This window comes from Acanthochromis polyacanthus, chromosome 1 (genome assembly GCF_021347895.1).
Source record: "Acanthochromis polyacanthus isolate Apoly-LR-REF ecotype Palm Island chromosome 1, KAUST_Apoly_ChrSc, whole genome shotgun sequence".
NCBI classification, from domain to species: Eukaryota; Metazoa; Chordata; class Actinopteri; family Pomacentridae; genus Acanthochromis; species Acanthochromis polyacanthus.
The window spans coordinates 23,659,963-23,675,538 of NC_067113.1; the positions used below are offsets into that span (position 1 = coordinate 23,659,963).

A 15,576-nucleotide genomic window follows, 5' to 3' on the forward strand; every position below is an offset into this window, starting at 1 on the left:
AATTATCTGCATTTTGAAACAAACAAGATTCTGTCACACTATGTCAAATATCTTTTAAAAAGCCATACATTATGGTCACGTTCAGCCCAGCTCAGTACATATTTCTAGTTTACTATTTTCTGTCTAAAAAATATGAAAAAACACAGCATGTTTTTCCCACTATAAAGTTTGGGGTGTTGTTGATTAGTGAAGGAAATGATAGAGGGAGGGGGAGAAAGAGTGGGGGAAAAAAACACACTTCTTTTGATAATGAGCTGTTAAATCACCATTGCTGGGAAAGAACAGTTTTAGCATGAAAAAAATGTGTTCTGTTTGGGAAGTGTGATATTTTGAAAGATTCTTTCTAGCAGTTTGAATTAATTAGAAGTTACAAGATTATATTTGGCAAATGACACTTGAGCATAGATGAAAGATTTTTTTTCTCAGATCCAAAGTTGATGAGTTTTAAGTGGATATTCTTCCCTCCTCCTCCTTTGCAATGTTGGCAATGGACTTGTAGCATGAGCCAACAGTGCCATCTATGGATCATTCCCATTAGCTGACAAACCAAACATACTCTATACACTTTGGCCTCTGAGAATGTTTGGAGCCATTCAAAAGATTCAAAGGAAGAGATCATATTCTTCAGAACCATTGTTGATAGAGGAAAAAAGCCCAATTATAATAGGAAAAAAATGAGCTATCCATTCCCTGGCAGTAGTGATAATGGCAGAATGACAATGTGGCCCTATCCTTGGCCCCTTTGCTCTCATCACTGGCTGTGTATATGGCACGGTTTCTTTGAAGTGTGTAACCTGATAGACATGCAAGCCACACCGTACCTGGTCCCATCCTGCTAGGTGCTGATCTTTGAACCCGCTCTTTAAAGGGGGAGAAATAACAGTTTTGGTGGACATCTAAAGCTTAAGGGTGTATTTTCAGAGATGGCATCTTTGTGTCTGTCAGGCTTCAAAACTAATATGAACATTATACATAAAAGATAACACTTTGGCGTTTTAATTTGAAATACTCTCTCTTTCTGTATGAGTAACTGTCCTTGTTTGTGTGGATTTCTGAAATTTGATTTTGTAGGTTGTGTGTCCATACTTCCTCGTGTGGTTGGTCTGCTTTCCTCTGTTGTGATTTGCTGTGATGTGTGATACAGATCAACAGTGTCAGTCACCCCTGGCTGTAACGCCAGTCCCCCCGAAGGCCTGCAAAACCCCTCATATTAGTCATATCACATCCCTCAAGTCCTTTATCCTTCTCTCTGTGCTCTGTGACCTGACACAGTGGCTCTTTATGCCCCGTGACCCTGCTAGTGTGTGTGTGTGTGCATGCACGCTCGTGTGTTCAAGGTCAGGTCAAACTGGGCCTCTGTTACATGATAACAGGTCTATCTCTGTTCTCCTTGCACACCTCTGTCTCTCTCTTTTCCCCCCAGTTTGCCTTCTTTCAACACTCTAGGGCAGACAGGAGTGCTCTCATCTTTTTCTCTCTGTCAAACTCGACTGCACACTCAACTGATGCTGCACAAAAGTATATGTTATGAAATAGTAGTTGTTATTTGTTTCTTTTTTATGAGACGCGCATATTTTACAACACTAAGATATTTGTGAAAGTAGCACAGCCTATATGGTTGGGAGTTCTGCAAAGTCGCAGCCGTAGCTTCAATCACATGATGTACTAATGGATAATATATAAAGAGAAAATGACTGTATCGTGGCAACTCCGCAACCTTTGAGCTGATGAATAAAGACAAAGACATTTAAGCTCATTAGAGTGATGAGGAACAATAGATGATATCTATGCACATGTTCTATTCTGCCAGCTCTAATTAGCAGCACTGTAACATCTCTGTCATCCTGAGACCCGGCATTGCGAACGATGGAAATGTTACTTTCAAATCTAATCTCCCATCCTGTAATGCATTCGACTTTTTAGAAAACACTTTTTTTCAAAGTTCTTTTATTTTTTGGATATGCCAGGTCAGTTAGCACCCAACTTCTCCTTAATTTTTTCTTATGTCTGGGAAAAGTCCCGAAGAGGTGCACTGAGACCTTTGGCCTTTGTAGATGAAACATTCCCTTTCGCTAGTGTGTCTTAAAACACTTTGTGTTTAGTGAGATAATCCTTCTCCTAAATTCACGCACACTCTTTCCCCATTCCCTGTTTTCTTGACCTTTATTCCAGGCACACTCCCCCCATCATCCTCAGCCACTATCATCGCTCTATTATCGACATCAGGAGACAAGAGTGGGGCCCTCTGAGATCACAGAGGCAGTCTGTCCGCAAGTCCAGACATTCTTTTTCATTCTTCCCTCTCCCTCTGTTCGCTCTTTCCACTTTCTTCTACTGGTGTCTTTGTCTCCATTGTATTGTCGTCAAACTTTCATCAGGACCCTTCAGAAGCCTGGCACTGTCTGGCTGCTAGTGCCCTGATGGAGGTGCATCCTGCTGCGAGGAAAGTGTGGAGAAGGACCGAGGGAGAGGAGAAAGAAAGGAACACAGAGGAGAAGGAGGAGGGCAGGCTGGCTGGCAGGCAGGCGGAGGAATCTCTAGTTGAACCAGGAGCTCTGTAGTATTGATTAGGAGGCTGAGGTGTTGTGAGACAAGATGTTGAGGAGGGGTGTGAACTATAAAAGGAGGGGTCAAAATCAAACACGCAGCCCTTCTCTGATTACCGGCATGGTGCCGCATTAGACGTACATTGGGGGCTCAACAGGAAAATGGATTTCTTTAAAAAGCTGCTTAATACATAAATCATGACCTCTGGGGTCACAGCAAGGGATTAGGAGATCAGATCAATAACTAAGCTAATGCAAGCTTGTTGTAGCTGGTTTGTAGTGCAGAGAGACTTCTAAATGGTGTTATTGGAAGTGGCTTACAAGCAATCCAGTGCCAATGGATGATCACTTTGCGGAAAGTTTGTTTTATTACATTTCAGCAAACTTCACAGTGCCTTATTTAGGGATATATTACAGCACAGGCAAGTATAGATTCCTTCAATCAGCTGTCTCTCTGTGTTGTGCCTCTGTGTGATAGCCATTGTTATCTTTTTCCTTTGGTCTGAGATGCTTGTATTTATGTTGGTCGACACAGTGGCAGAGGGACTGAGATTGCAGGCTTGTTTTGCACATGAGGAAGGATAGCATTAGCGCTGAGATAATGGCACTGTGCATTGTTCGCCGGCCGTGTGGAAGTGGTGGGACAGGATCTATTAGATGCAGGCCCATTTCCCACCAACTGACGCTAGCAGTCCCCGCAAACATTAGATAAAGAGTCGAGCCTCAAGCCTTTGTAATTTGTTTGTATTTTTCTGCTTAATGTACTTTGCTCAATCTTGTTTAGCGATGATGGAAGCTGATAGCCTTATCTCGCCTCGCCAAGGGCATGAACCACTACACTGCTTGGTTGAACATTGTTCCAGTGAGGAACGTGTGTCTTTACAGTCTTATTTGCTGGTTTTATTTTGATGTCAGAGGAATTGTAGATGTTTCTAAAGGTTATTTGCATTTGAACTATTGGCTAATATGTTGTGTTATGCACTGACGTAAATACAACATTATGAAAAGTTTATTGCTGTAATTTTTCATATTAAAGATTAAGGGAAATCTGTCCCTGGTTAAATAAATGATATCTTTTCCTCCTTCTTGTCATTGTGTGTAGCCTGTCAGATTTTTTTTAAATGCCTTTGGATGTCTTCTTTCAAAATAACTATTACTTTTGATCATCAGAGATGTTGCATTGCATCTTTAGTTTCTATCTCTTCACATTTCAGCTTTTCTGAAAATATAATGTCAGACTTACATGGCTATGGTTTAGCACATTGCTCTATCCAGTTGTTTTCACTCATAAGCCATCAAAAATGTGAAATATAATCGAGCCGTTTAAAAAAAAGCATGAATAATGTAGGAGATTGGACTTTTAAACTAACCAGTATGAACTGCTAGTCAGGCCTGACACTGTTTGCCTCAGAACAGACAGCTAAGGAAAAGTGTTAAGTCTTTCAACTCCCTGCCATTCATGTACTCAAAAATTAAGAGGGGCTTTTATGTGTTATTTTGTGAACCATTCCCCTCAAGAAATATTTGTGGCGGGCCCCATCACCTCCCGCCGCTAAAGTCATAACCAGCCATAGAAAAACACTGTCTGGAGTCTGGAGAGTGGGTTAAACCAGCATCACTGCTATATTTTCCTCTAGTCTCTCCCTGGGGAGCGAGGGGGGGTCCATGATGTCTGCTGGAGCTTTAGAGGATGGAGGACAGGAGAGCCAAGATGCCAAGAGCCTGGAACCTGACCTCACCAGAAAAACATTTACATTTTGGAGTGTGTGTGTGCACGAGCCACTACGCATGTACATGGACATCAATATGTGTTAGCATACACCCCGTGGACTAGGTGCTTGTTCTCGGCCATAAAAAGCAACTGACATAGTTTACCTCTCTGTGGCATGAGGCTTGCTCTTTGATTCTGTCCCTCTTGCTTTCTGGAAGCAACTTCCTGTCTCAGATGCTCAAACACTCTTACCTCAGCCAAGTGGGAATGTTTCTGTGACAGAGGTGGGGTTATGACTTTGTTTTATGCCCTACAGTAAACTATAGCTGATGGTTATTTGTTGGAACATCTTATGCTTTTAATGGTGAAAGGCAAGACCTTGAATGTTCGGAGGAAATGACTTTTCTTGCCATCTCACAAATCCCAAAACAGTTGATATACTGAAAGCTAAGGCATAATGCGACCATTTGATTAATGCAAAAATAAAAAAAACATTAAAATATTGCATTTTTTACAACCCAGGAATAACTGAACATGCTTGTTTGAATCGCAAGTATTCATGGACATACGGCACATCGGTAAACAGCCGTATGTCTCACCGCTTCTTCCCTACATTTAGTTTTCCATGTGTGTTGATATGGAAAGCCTCCTTGTCCTTGGCCTGCTGAAACTAGCCTTTGTGCTTGCTTTGGCGAAGGCCCTCTCCCTCCCTGCCTGACGACTGGCTGGGCCTGTGTTTACGTAACCATATATATCTGAGAGGAAACTCGTGAAACGTTAATCTCTCTACTTTTTAACCCTGATGAATTTCTACATTTTCCAGCTGTGCTTCACGGCATATTTATGCTCAGGCTCTATTGCTGAAAACAGCTCTGTCATTGTAAATGAATCACTATGCAAGACTAAAGAGTGCGCGCGTGTGTGTGTGTGTGTGTGTGTGTGTGTGTGTGTGTGTGTGTGTGTGTGTGTGTGTGTGTGTGTGTGTGTGTGTGTGTGTGTGTGTGTGTGTGTGTGTGTGTGTGTGTGTGTGTGTGTGTGTAAACTTCAGGCTAGGAAACTGTACAAAACACAAGCTCAGCCGTGAAAAGCTGCAGTAGTACATCAGTGAATGAAACCAGCAGCTTCTTTTTCATTTTTCTGCTCGCTCTAATCGCTGCACACTGACCCGTCACTCGTCACATTTCCGCCGCTTGATAAGCGTCCTTCACTCATCGTGTTGAAGAGACAATGTCTCCTGTCATATCCTCTGTCGGCTGGTCATCCTGCAGAGTGGCCTCAGTGAAGGATAATACTCTCCCCGAGTGTGCTTCCTCTCTCCACTTCTTGCAACTCTGACCTGCATCGTCTCAGGAACCGGTCGGGGCATTTAGGTTTATGAGCAGCTGGCTTTGTGAGAACTTTGTTTTTCTTATTGCAGCACTCTGCACAGTTGAGGACTGACACGCGTTGACTCATCTCGCCAGCCCAGCCACAAGCACAAAGGAAGAGCTCGTCTTTCAACAGCTGCTTCAAACACACAGCCCCACCAATTTACCAAAGGGAATGTCTCTGAAAGCCTTTTAAAACAAGATTTTGGCCCGTGTTTATTTTACAAAGATATTCGCTAAGCCTGTATGTCCATTTGTTGCTTTGTTTTGATGGATCAGAGAGAGTGCGTAGTGCTTCAGTGTCAGTGTCTTCTAAATACGCAGAATATAACTTTGCAAATATTGGCTGTACCATTACACCTGGTCCAAATGATATTCTTTACCCCGTGAACACCTCTGCATGTCCTGTCAATCCTTTACCAACTCTGGGAGTCACCTTGGAGTATAACGGAATGATAATGAGAAAGCTAATTTACAACAAATAAGCAGTGTCTCCTCCTACTAAGCTCATACTAAGCTTCCTGTCAGTTTGGCATGTCTGAGCTGTCAGGACAACCCAACACGCCCCGGGACTATGTCTGCATTACATTAAACACAATCACTTGACCCCAGCAGGCCCCAGCCCCTGTACCACATCTACTTCAGCTGCTACAACAAGGTCCAACCCCCTCCCCATATTCTTACCATGTAGGCGAAGAGGAGAGAACGATCCCATCACATTACAACAGGCCAGGAGCTGATCTAATGCAGAGAACATTAAAAGCGTGTCGCATCCAGTCACTTACTTGATGGATCCAGGTGAAGAGGGATGAAGAGGAGGAGAGGGGATGCTGAAGAGAAGGGGGCCGGGATCGGAGGCTGCGGGGTCAGACACGGTGACGATGTGACAGCGTGATTGCAACGATGGAGAGCACGTGATGGTGCCCCGGTGCCCTTGAGCAAACTGTCATTCAAAGCACTCTAATTAATTTCCCCATCTTGTCCTCTTCCCCACCTCCCTACTATCACAGACGAGCACGCTGCATACAGGAGGCAGCAGGATAATACAGTGTGAATGTCAACAACTTTGGACTTGACAAAAAGAGGATTTTGAAATGGAAATTTGTAGGCTTGTGTCACTAATAGTTAAGATCTGCCAACTCTGAACTCGGAGTTGTCAGAACAGAATGAAATGGGCATTTTGGAAACCCACCATTTTGCAAAATGGAGCTTTGTATTGTTAGGGTGTATAATTAAGACCTCATTGTGACAGCCATTGAGAGAGAGTTAATGAGGGTTCTGATGTATTCCATATGAATATGAATATTGAATTTTTAATATTTTATGGCTTTCTAATTGCCTTGGTTGCTGTTAATGGCTTTGACTGTTGAATATTACCCTGACTGAATATGTGGCCTGGGTAAGTACCTTTTAAAGCAGAGAGCTGAAAAAAATAGCTGCATTCTCAAGTTGAATTCTTTTCCTTTTATGATTTTCGTGTGTGTATCTTTGGGGCAGATACATATCTTGACTGAAGGCATGTCTGTGACTGTGAATACATTTGAATCAGTCTTTTACTCCCTTACTAAGATGAATGTATATATAATTACAAAGTATATCACGCACGCTACCTTGATATAGAGTTTAATGGCCGTATCGTTTCTTTGTGGAGCATGTCTGCTGGCCTTAATCTTCTCCACAGCTGACATCTTAATAACTCAGCCCTCTCCATCCATTTCCACGGGAGACATCCGGATGTGGAGGAAGGATTAGTTTAATGAATTTGACAATTAGTAACAGAAGTTAATGACTGCATGGGGCTAAGTACCCTGATGGACATGACTGGGGGGGACTAAGGACTTCCATTGCTCTGGGCCATAGATCCTCATTAATAGCTTTTCTGCCTGCCGGAGAGGACAGGGGAAGCCAGGCCGGGCCTTTGTTTAGTCTGCCTCTGACGGAGCTGCTAGGGGCTTGCAGTGTTGCACATCGCCATGCCAGAATTAGTCCCGCTCTGGGCATGAGTTAATGCAGGGCCTCGGGTCCTGGATCAGGTGAGGCTTCCTTTAATGAACTAGGGTCATTAAATGTTAAAAAAAAAAGTGGCACGGAATCAGGACAGGGAGGGAGCTCTTCTTTCAGATCTGGTGCCAACAGTCATGAAGAAAGAAAAGTGGTTTGTGGGTCACAAGCCTCCTGATGACCTCTGCCTTGATTTATCTTTATGTTACCCAGATCCCACCTCTAATGCAGTCAAAACATCGTTTAGCCGGATAGCTCTCATAAAGATTTTATTATTATTTATTATTATACTGTGCTTCATGAGCTACCTAGTCGCTTTGTCAAATATTTCCACTATAAACCATTTTGATAAATTTTTCAGCTACCATAAAAATCAAAGTTTGTATTTTTTATGGCATCATGAATACACATAGAACAATTCCCATAATATCCATCAATTCAGATTTATACATACATATCCCCCTTCCTCACAATAATTTATCCCACCTTCTCCCACAGAGGATGAGAAAGTATGGCTAGAATTTGTAAAATCGCATCTAGAGCGGCATTAGCTGCCCCCTCATTCCTGCCTGTCTCCTGGTGATAGCCATAATAGCGACAAAAACACAACTACATCCAAAAATAATCATTTCCCAAAGCTGTTGCCAAATGGTCTAGTAGCTGGAGACTCCACTGAAAAACAAGGCGATGTTTGAGAAATTTGTCTGTGTTATCATTAGTTGTGAGCATGCCTGGGTATGAGGCTGCGTGATGTGATGTAATAAGAGCCAGTAAAAAGGAAAGTCACTTAATTAGTCGAGGCAGAGTCGAACCTGAGAGGTCCAAGCATCTCCAACGGTCTGCCTCCTGAGGAAAAGGAGATAGAGGGAGACAGAGAGACAGAAATGCAAGACGAATCTGTTGCTTGTTTTTGCTCTGATGCTCTGATATTCTGTCAGGTCCTGCTAAGTTTCAAGGCAACGGACCAAATTGGTGCTGATGTAGCACACTCCTTTAACACTCCCATTTGTATATCTTTCTCTCTATCTCTCCTTATCCCGCTCTTTACCTCCTAATTTGCCTCTTTAGGGAGTGACAGTTGCATTTAGGGAAAAGGTTATCATTGTATTAGAATAGAGTGCTGGCCTTAAGGCTTACCTAGAATTACATGACACTGCCTGCAGCCCCCTTCGTTCTGTGCCGGGCTGAAATGTTATCAGTCTGACTTAATTACTGTCACTGGGCAGTGGAATTGACTATAATGTACATTCCAGTGTTGGACATATTGGAGAGATATTAAAACTTGAATCCCTCCTTAAGATCTCTTGGTGTTTAACTTTAGGTCAAAGAGTTAAATTCTGGCTGCGCGTCTGTCTGTGTGTGTGTTTAGCTTCAGCTTTATACCTCACATCCTCAGCTGCACCGCGAATACCACACACACATACACACACATGCACGGAGCACATCCTTTATCTGATTAGCTGGCACGCCCATGTGGAGCTGTGCGTGTTTGCGTGTGTGAGGCACAGTGCATTTCAGCTCAGCATCAGGCCCCAGGCAGGGCATGGATTTCATTTAGGAAAGTATCAAAGGTTTACACGCTGTTCGCTTTAATCAGCATGTTTATCAGGCAGAGAAAAATTGCAGGAAGGGACCACAGGGAAAAGGAGGGGTGGGGGGGTTATCTTAAGGACCAGTAGCCAGGGAAATTGATAATGGCTACAAGGTAATTTACTGGAGACTTGTGCATCCCTCCACTGCTTCTACCCTTGCCTCTCATTCTAATTACAGCCCATGTAATGTTCTAATGAATCTGCAGGTGTGTGTGAGTGAAGCGGAGGGGGAGGAGGGATGTTGTGCATTTATGTCTATGCATGCGTGTGCGTCGGCATGCGGCTCTTCACTCGCACGTGTGTGTTTGTTTGTCACTCCACATCAAGCCTGTTCTCGTGCAAGAAGATTGAATGCATCTCAAGGCTGTGTCAGTATCTCTCGAGTGCATAGTTGTCTCACTGTTTCTGAAATATGAATATGATATGAAAAGCAATTAGATTAGCCCTCAGCAGTATTAAAGATACATGCCACTCACAGACACAAAGTTCCGCTGATACTTCAAGTTGTCACTGCGGTTCCATCTTCTGCCTGGGTGTGCAGAGGATGGTAAACTGCGGCCAGACGCTCTCATCTCCTGCTTACACTAGACCGCCGATAAGGTCCAGCGACTGCCTTTGGCGCTGCTGGTGCCCCCGCTCACACACGAGCATCCCAACATGTACGCATAAACACACACGTTCGCTCCCAGAACCATGTGCGCACACCTCCAGGGGATATGGGCTGGACCATAAAGGCCTTGATACCACCAGAGTGTAAACATCCCCACAGGATTGCGGTCCAATGAAAGGAATGAGCTGTCCGGAATCTGCTTTCTTTGTCTTCTTCACTTTTGTGTGCGAGTGTGTTTACATGTGCTCGCATGGGTCTGTGCAGATAACACTTTGGGCCACTATTGTAGGCTGAGAAAGGACTATTTGGCCCCGAGAGACTGTGACATCATGTTACAATTCACGTTGCACATATTGTATACTGTAATGGAAAAGGCAAGACATCTTTGTAGTTAACTTTCCTCCTTCTTTCCCTCCCCACAGGAAAAGGAGGGTGTCGAAGCAGTGTCTGTAGGGGCCATTCTGTCCGATTACCAGAGGGTCCGCGTGGAAAATGTGTAAGTCAAGCACACATACACTCGTGATCTAGAACACGCTCTCTATCTAAAGTGCACACACCCACCAGGCTTAGGCCTCTGAACTCAAATGACGCACAATCTGTGGTCCACCGAAGGAAAAGAGTACATCCTCTGTAGTCTTTACCTCAGTGCGTTTTCCAAACTTGGACTGAGATTTGTTTAGACACACATACACACACTGTGTTGTTTACGTGATTTTATTTAGACTAGCTTTGATTTTATGGTGTGGTTCTGTTCAGTTTTTGAGCTGCCATTGCTTTTCAAGGAAAGTAGTAAAGCTGATAGTTTTATAATTGTGATGTGATTTTGCCATTTGGGGATAGTTTTTTGCAGAAAGATGACGTGGCTTGCTTGTGACACGGATGCCTATATGTCTTTCTTGTTCTTGTTTTATTCTTTCTGTTGTCGTTTTTTCTGCTCTCTCTTCTTCTAAATTTTCTGAGATTGGACACATTGTAGCACAAAAGTTCTCTTCTTAACAAATCCTGTTGTCAGTCAGCTATTGTTTCTCTGTGTACACATTAGAGACACACATATACACATAAACATCCCTGGCATTTTTTGAGTAGCAGACATTGCAGGGCAGACAGTTTGGCTCCAGTTACCTGCTGTGGATGTGTGTTTCACATAAGTTTATGTGAGAGACAAGCCAGAGCTTAAGATGGAGTTTTTTTGTTTTTGTCTTCTCCTTGAATAAAGCCGCTGGCTCTCGTGGCAGGTGGGGGCATGTGCTCTGGGCCTATCAAGGTGGCAGCTTTCCTGCAAATGGAAAAGATGCCTGGCCAAGTTGGCTTTGAAGTTGTTGTGAAGTTGGCAAATATTCAATAATAACTGCTTTGCACCCCTTTCACCTGTTCCCCAGATGTTTGCGGCTTGGTTTACAGCCCTTGGCCTACCTGTGGCGCCGAGACCAAGAGTCCCTGCTGTCAGAGATGATATCATCTGACCTCCGTGCTATCCTCATCAAAGTCGCCGCCTTTGGTGAGTTTGTATCTCACTCTTTTGTGTCACAGCCAAGCGGGCGAGTCTCATGTCCCCTTACTTCTGGTCCCCCTTTTTCAGTCTCTTTTTACTTTCTTTTAAGGGGCCATGTTGGGTAAGTAGTGTTATGTACAGGGATCAATGGGACAGAATTTGGATATGTGAGGGATATGAGTGGGGGAAAAGGAGGTGAAACCAGAGAGAAAAAGAGAGACAAGCAGAGTAATGCCCTAATCATTAATCTATGACTTAGCAGTGGTGTTGAGACTTGTGCCAGCGGCAAAGGTATTGAAGCAGAGAACAATATGAAAAGATAAGAAGCACAGTGGGAGGAGGTGCGAGGGAGGTGCACGGTGGTGTTTGGAGGGTGGGTGGAGGGAGGGCTGGCAGTTGAGAAATAATCGCAGGTGATTGCCCTGCACATTAATGCAACCTGTCAATAAGCGGCGCATGTCCCCATTGTGTATGAGAAACACTGCTTTCTCTGCTTTTTGCACAGCTCAAAATACATGGTCCATGAAGCGAAGATTAAAATCTGGTATCTCTCATTTACGTTTTTCAACTGCTTCAGCGCTGAAGGAAGAGGTTAATGCGGTGTCACCTGCTCTCTACCTGCCTGTTTTGGAGCCCGAGGACAGGAAGATCAGATTACTGAATAACAGGAGAGACTAAAAAAAAAAAAAAAGAAAAAGTTTTCTTTTGCTTTTCTCGGGTACACGATGTTAAGATCCCTACCTGTATCTACTTGACAGTGCAGCCGGATCCCCTTTGACGGTGCCAGTGATAAATGATAATTATGGCTACAAATGGTTCTTTTTACTCTCAAACTACTCCTGGCGATAGATCATCATGTAGACACTGTTTACGTGCTGTTAAGTGCTTGTTGTCACCTTTGGTAGCAATCAGTCGAAAAGGGGTCCACGGCTGACTGATGACCCGCAGAGCCGAGCAGGATATTCTGCATATCTTTCAACACTGCTCAAATAACCTCTTATGGAATGCACTTGTCGAGCCATTTATCTTTGGTACTTTATTTGCTGGAGCCATTTCTCTTTTTTAATGGCTCAGATAAAGGACGTTTTGGTAATAAATAATATCACTTGTCAGATGTCCATCAGGAGACAGATGATGTCAGAATCCATGCTTTTAAGACCTTTTGTTCTGTGAAACTTAATCATTGTTTACTTGTAGAAATTTGTGTTTTAAAAATCTTCGTACCCTTGCAACCACATACAACCTAATCCTGCTTTTAATACTAATAGAGCAATCATAATGCCAAATTACCATTCTGAAATAATATGCTTTTAAAGAAAACACCCCACCTTAAAGACCTCAGTCGCCCTCTAACCCTGCTACCTCTGCCAAGCTTTCTACTTTAAACACAACTTTGTCTAAAAGCAAATTCTCAACATTTTTTGGAAGATTATAATTAGAAAGGAAAATCACCCCCGGGTGCCTTCGAGTGTGTATCTTGGCCTCCCACTGTAGGTGTTTGTGGGAGCGTGTGTGCATGTGTGCTTTGGCTACAGGTAAAAGAAAAGATCTTATCAGCCCTGACTTCTCACCTGTCCCAAGGCATTGGTAATTAGAAAGGAGAGAATTGAATAAGGGTGCAAGTGCCCAAGGCGTTTTAGGCAGCGCTCGTATAATTGCAGCTTTGGAGAGAGCAGGTCTGAGCAGTGAGGTGTGCTGTTTAGGAGATATTGGGTGACAGAAGGGCATACCTGGTGGCCTTCGGTGTTTGTGTGTGAGGGGGAGAGAGAGCAAGAGAAAGAGATTTGGGGGATTTACTTGTGCAGACCCGATGCAGAGGGGGAAAAAAACTCTTTCTCAGGGCAAAGGTTAAGTTGGCATCTGAACTGACAGCCACAGCAGCTTATGATATTTTGTGGTTGTATAAAATGACTTCTGTTGGGCTGTTAATAATGGGAGGGATTCAAGATTAAGTTTCCTTCATCAGACAGGTTGAAATTAGTGGTGAACAGATGAGAGAATTCTTTTCTTTCTTTCTTTCTTTCTTTCTTTCTTTCTTTCTTTCTTTCTTTCTTTCTTTCTTTCTTTCTTTCTTCATCACAAATCCTCGCACTGAAAAAGACAGCTGTTCAAATGCAGGATGATCCTCTAAGTGAATTCTCAAGAAGTATTCATTTGTGTGCTGATGGCAGCCTAAAACCACAAAAGAGAGAAAAGAAGATTTTAGTCTTTGAAGATCGCCAAATTGCATGTAGTGAAGTAAGTTCACCTCCCTGAGTATGAGCTCTATGAATGTCAAAAAATGCTTTTAATTAGCAAGAAAAGCATTCCTCTCAAAGGGAAATGCATATTTTGTTGGCAAAACTGTCTCTTCGTAATGCAGCATCTCTTGAGCTAACCGTGGTAATTGGCAATTCCAAAAGCTGGTATTAAATATGCATGTAATTAGTTAATTGATTGATTAGTGCAGGTGTGCATCAGGGCACAGGTTCAGCAGCTAATTGGTCCTCAGCTCCGGAGATAATTGGCATGTGTGAAATCAGGGTCTATCTGCCGAGAAACCTTTTATCTCTGCATGATCTTTTACACTTCAGACGAACATAGCCTTAGTGCTATGGGGAAGGGAATTTATGTCACATATTTGCTTCCACTGATCACCTCACCACTTGGGGACGTTGATTATAATTTAATAAATACTTAAAGGACAGTTAATGGTCAAAGACATTAAAGGAAATTTAATAAACCTCTTCAGTATGCAAGGCTGGGATATTTAAATGGCATTTTCAAAAGAAAAACTATATTGAGGAATGCCTATTTTGACAAGGCTTACAGATATGATAAATGTTTTTAACAAACCATCAGAAGCAGAGGATGATTTTGCACTATTAAACCCTACATTATTCATCTCTGGTAACACTAAGCGCAGTTTGTTCCTGGAATTAAGTGTGCTGTCCAATTAAACTTTTGTTTCAGTCAGTCAGCTCATGTTATCTGTTGTAGACATTTCCTGTACCACAGTAAGACACCCAGGCACCACTATATATACAATTATGGTACCTTTAAGGCTCTTACAGTGAATGATTAATAGGAGTATTGGTTTGTGGTCCGGTGTTTTACCGACTACTTACAGTCTGTTTAAATGGCTTTTGGTTCAGTCATTTCAGGAACTTGCGGTAAGGTAATACTTGCTTTACATAAATATCCTCAGGTGATACCTTCACATCACTTCTTTTGTCCTATTAACCCGAATATGATCAGTTTTCTATCACAAAGGAGAAGGAGAAGCAACCAGTCTTCACAATAGAGAAGCCAGAATGACTTAAACCTCCATGCACAGCACAAACACTCTTGATAAATACTAATGACGTATGCCTTACTGTCAACTTTTCGTTTCAATACTGTAATCCTTCCTTTGATTAGCAAGTTTCCTTTTTTATAGAGCACCAGAAACTTTTTGTGGAGGCTTCCTGGATTTTTCCAGCATCAGTTCCATCATTCTCCAAGTTTCTGTAGCTTACTCAATCTCCATTACACTCCTCTGTTCAGCACTGACAAATCAGTCATTGCTGTTTAACTGAAAATACACCATACTGGGAATGTCATGACAGAATTAAAACTTCAGTATCCTGCAAAATACAGAGATTTAAGTGGCACTGGTAGGCTTAACTAGCATTGTGTGAACTCCTATGGTGAGGGCTTGGATGTAATGAATATTTATTTCTGTGTAGAAGTCCTGCACACTTGCTGTCAAAAAATGAATCACATTATTTTTTTTCGAATAATAGACTGTAGTAATAGATTGTTTAGACTCGAACATCCATAAGTCATTAATTTACTTCAAAGTTACACATTTTTCTTTCCCGATTTAGCTTTTTTTTTTTATACTGCTTCTTTTGTAAATTTTGATTACTTCATTTTCACTCAGTTTTTGGTGTTTTTCTCCCTTCATTATCTGGCGTGTGGTCGACAAATGACAGGAATTAGGGAGTCATAGGGACAGGTGCTGGTCATATAATTGCAAAAACTCCTCACTGTTATCACGGTTTACTTTTTATTGAAAATTGTTTACATCTACATTATTCAAAATCTGCAATCTCACCACACAAAAATATGCCGATTCAATCAAATTGAAGCGTTTTTTTTTACTCTATAGTGGTGAAGTTGCACTTAATGCAGCCTTAAATAGTTGGAGAATGATGTGCAGAAATTCCTTTTCTTAATCACTTGTCACACATTGGACCTTAGTTGTAATTTCCCCTAAAATAATAAAAAAAAAGG

The 15,576-nt window shown here is 42.4% G+C and overlaps 1 protein-coding gene across 2 annotated transcripts in view; it reads left to right on the forward strand.

Annotated features, from left to right (window-relative positions):
- Positions 1–15,576, forward strand: part of dph6 (diphthamine biosynthesis 6) — a 57,606-nt gene that overhangs the window by 6,393 nt on the left and 35,637 nt on the right. For both annotated transcript variants that reach the window (XM_051954866.1, XM_022214927.2), the window contains exons 4-5: positions 10,250–10,323; positions 11,207–11,325. In XM_051954866.1, coding sequence (XP_051810826.1) covers positions 10,250–10,323; positions 11,207–11,325 — 193 coding nt within the window. The remainder of the gene's footprint in view (positions 1–10,249; positions 10,324–11,206; positions 11,326–15,576) is intronic.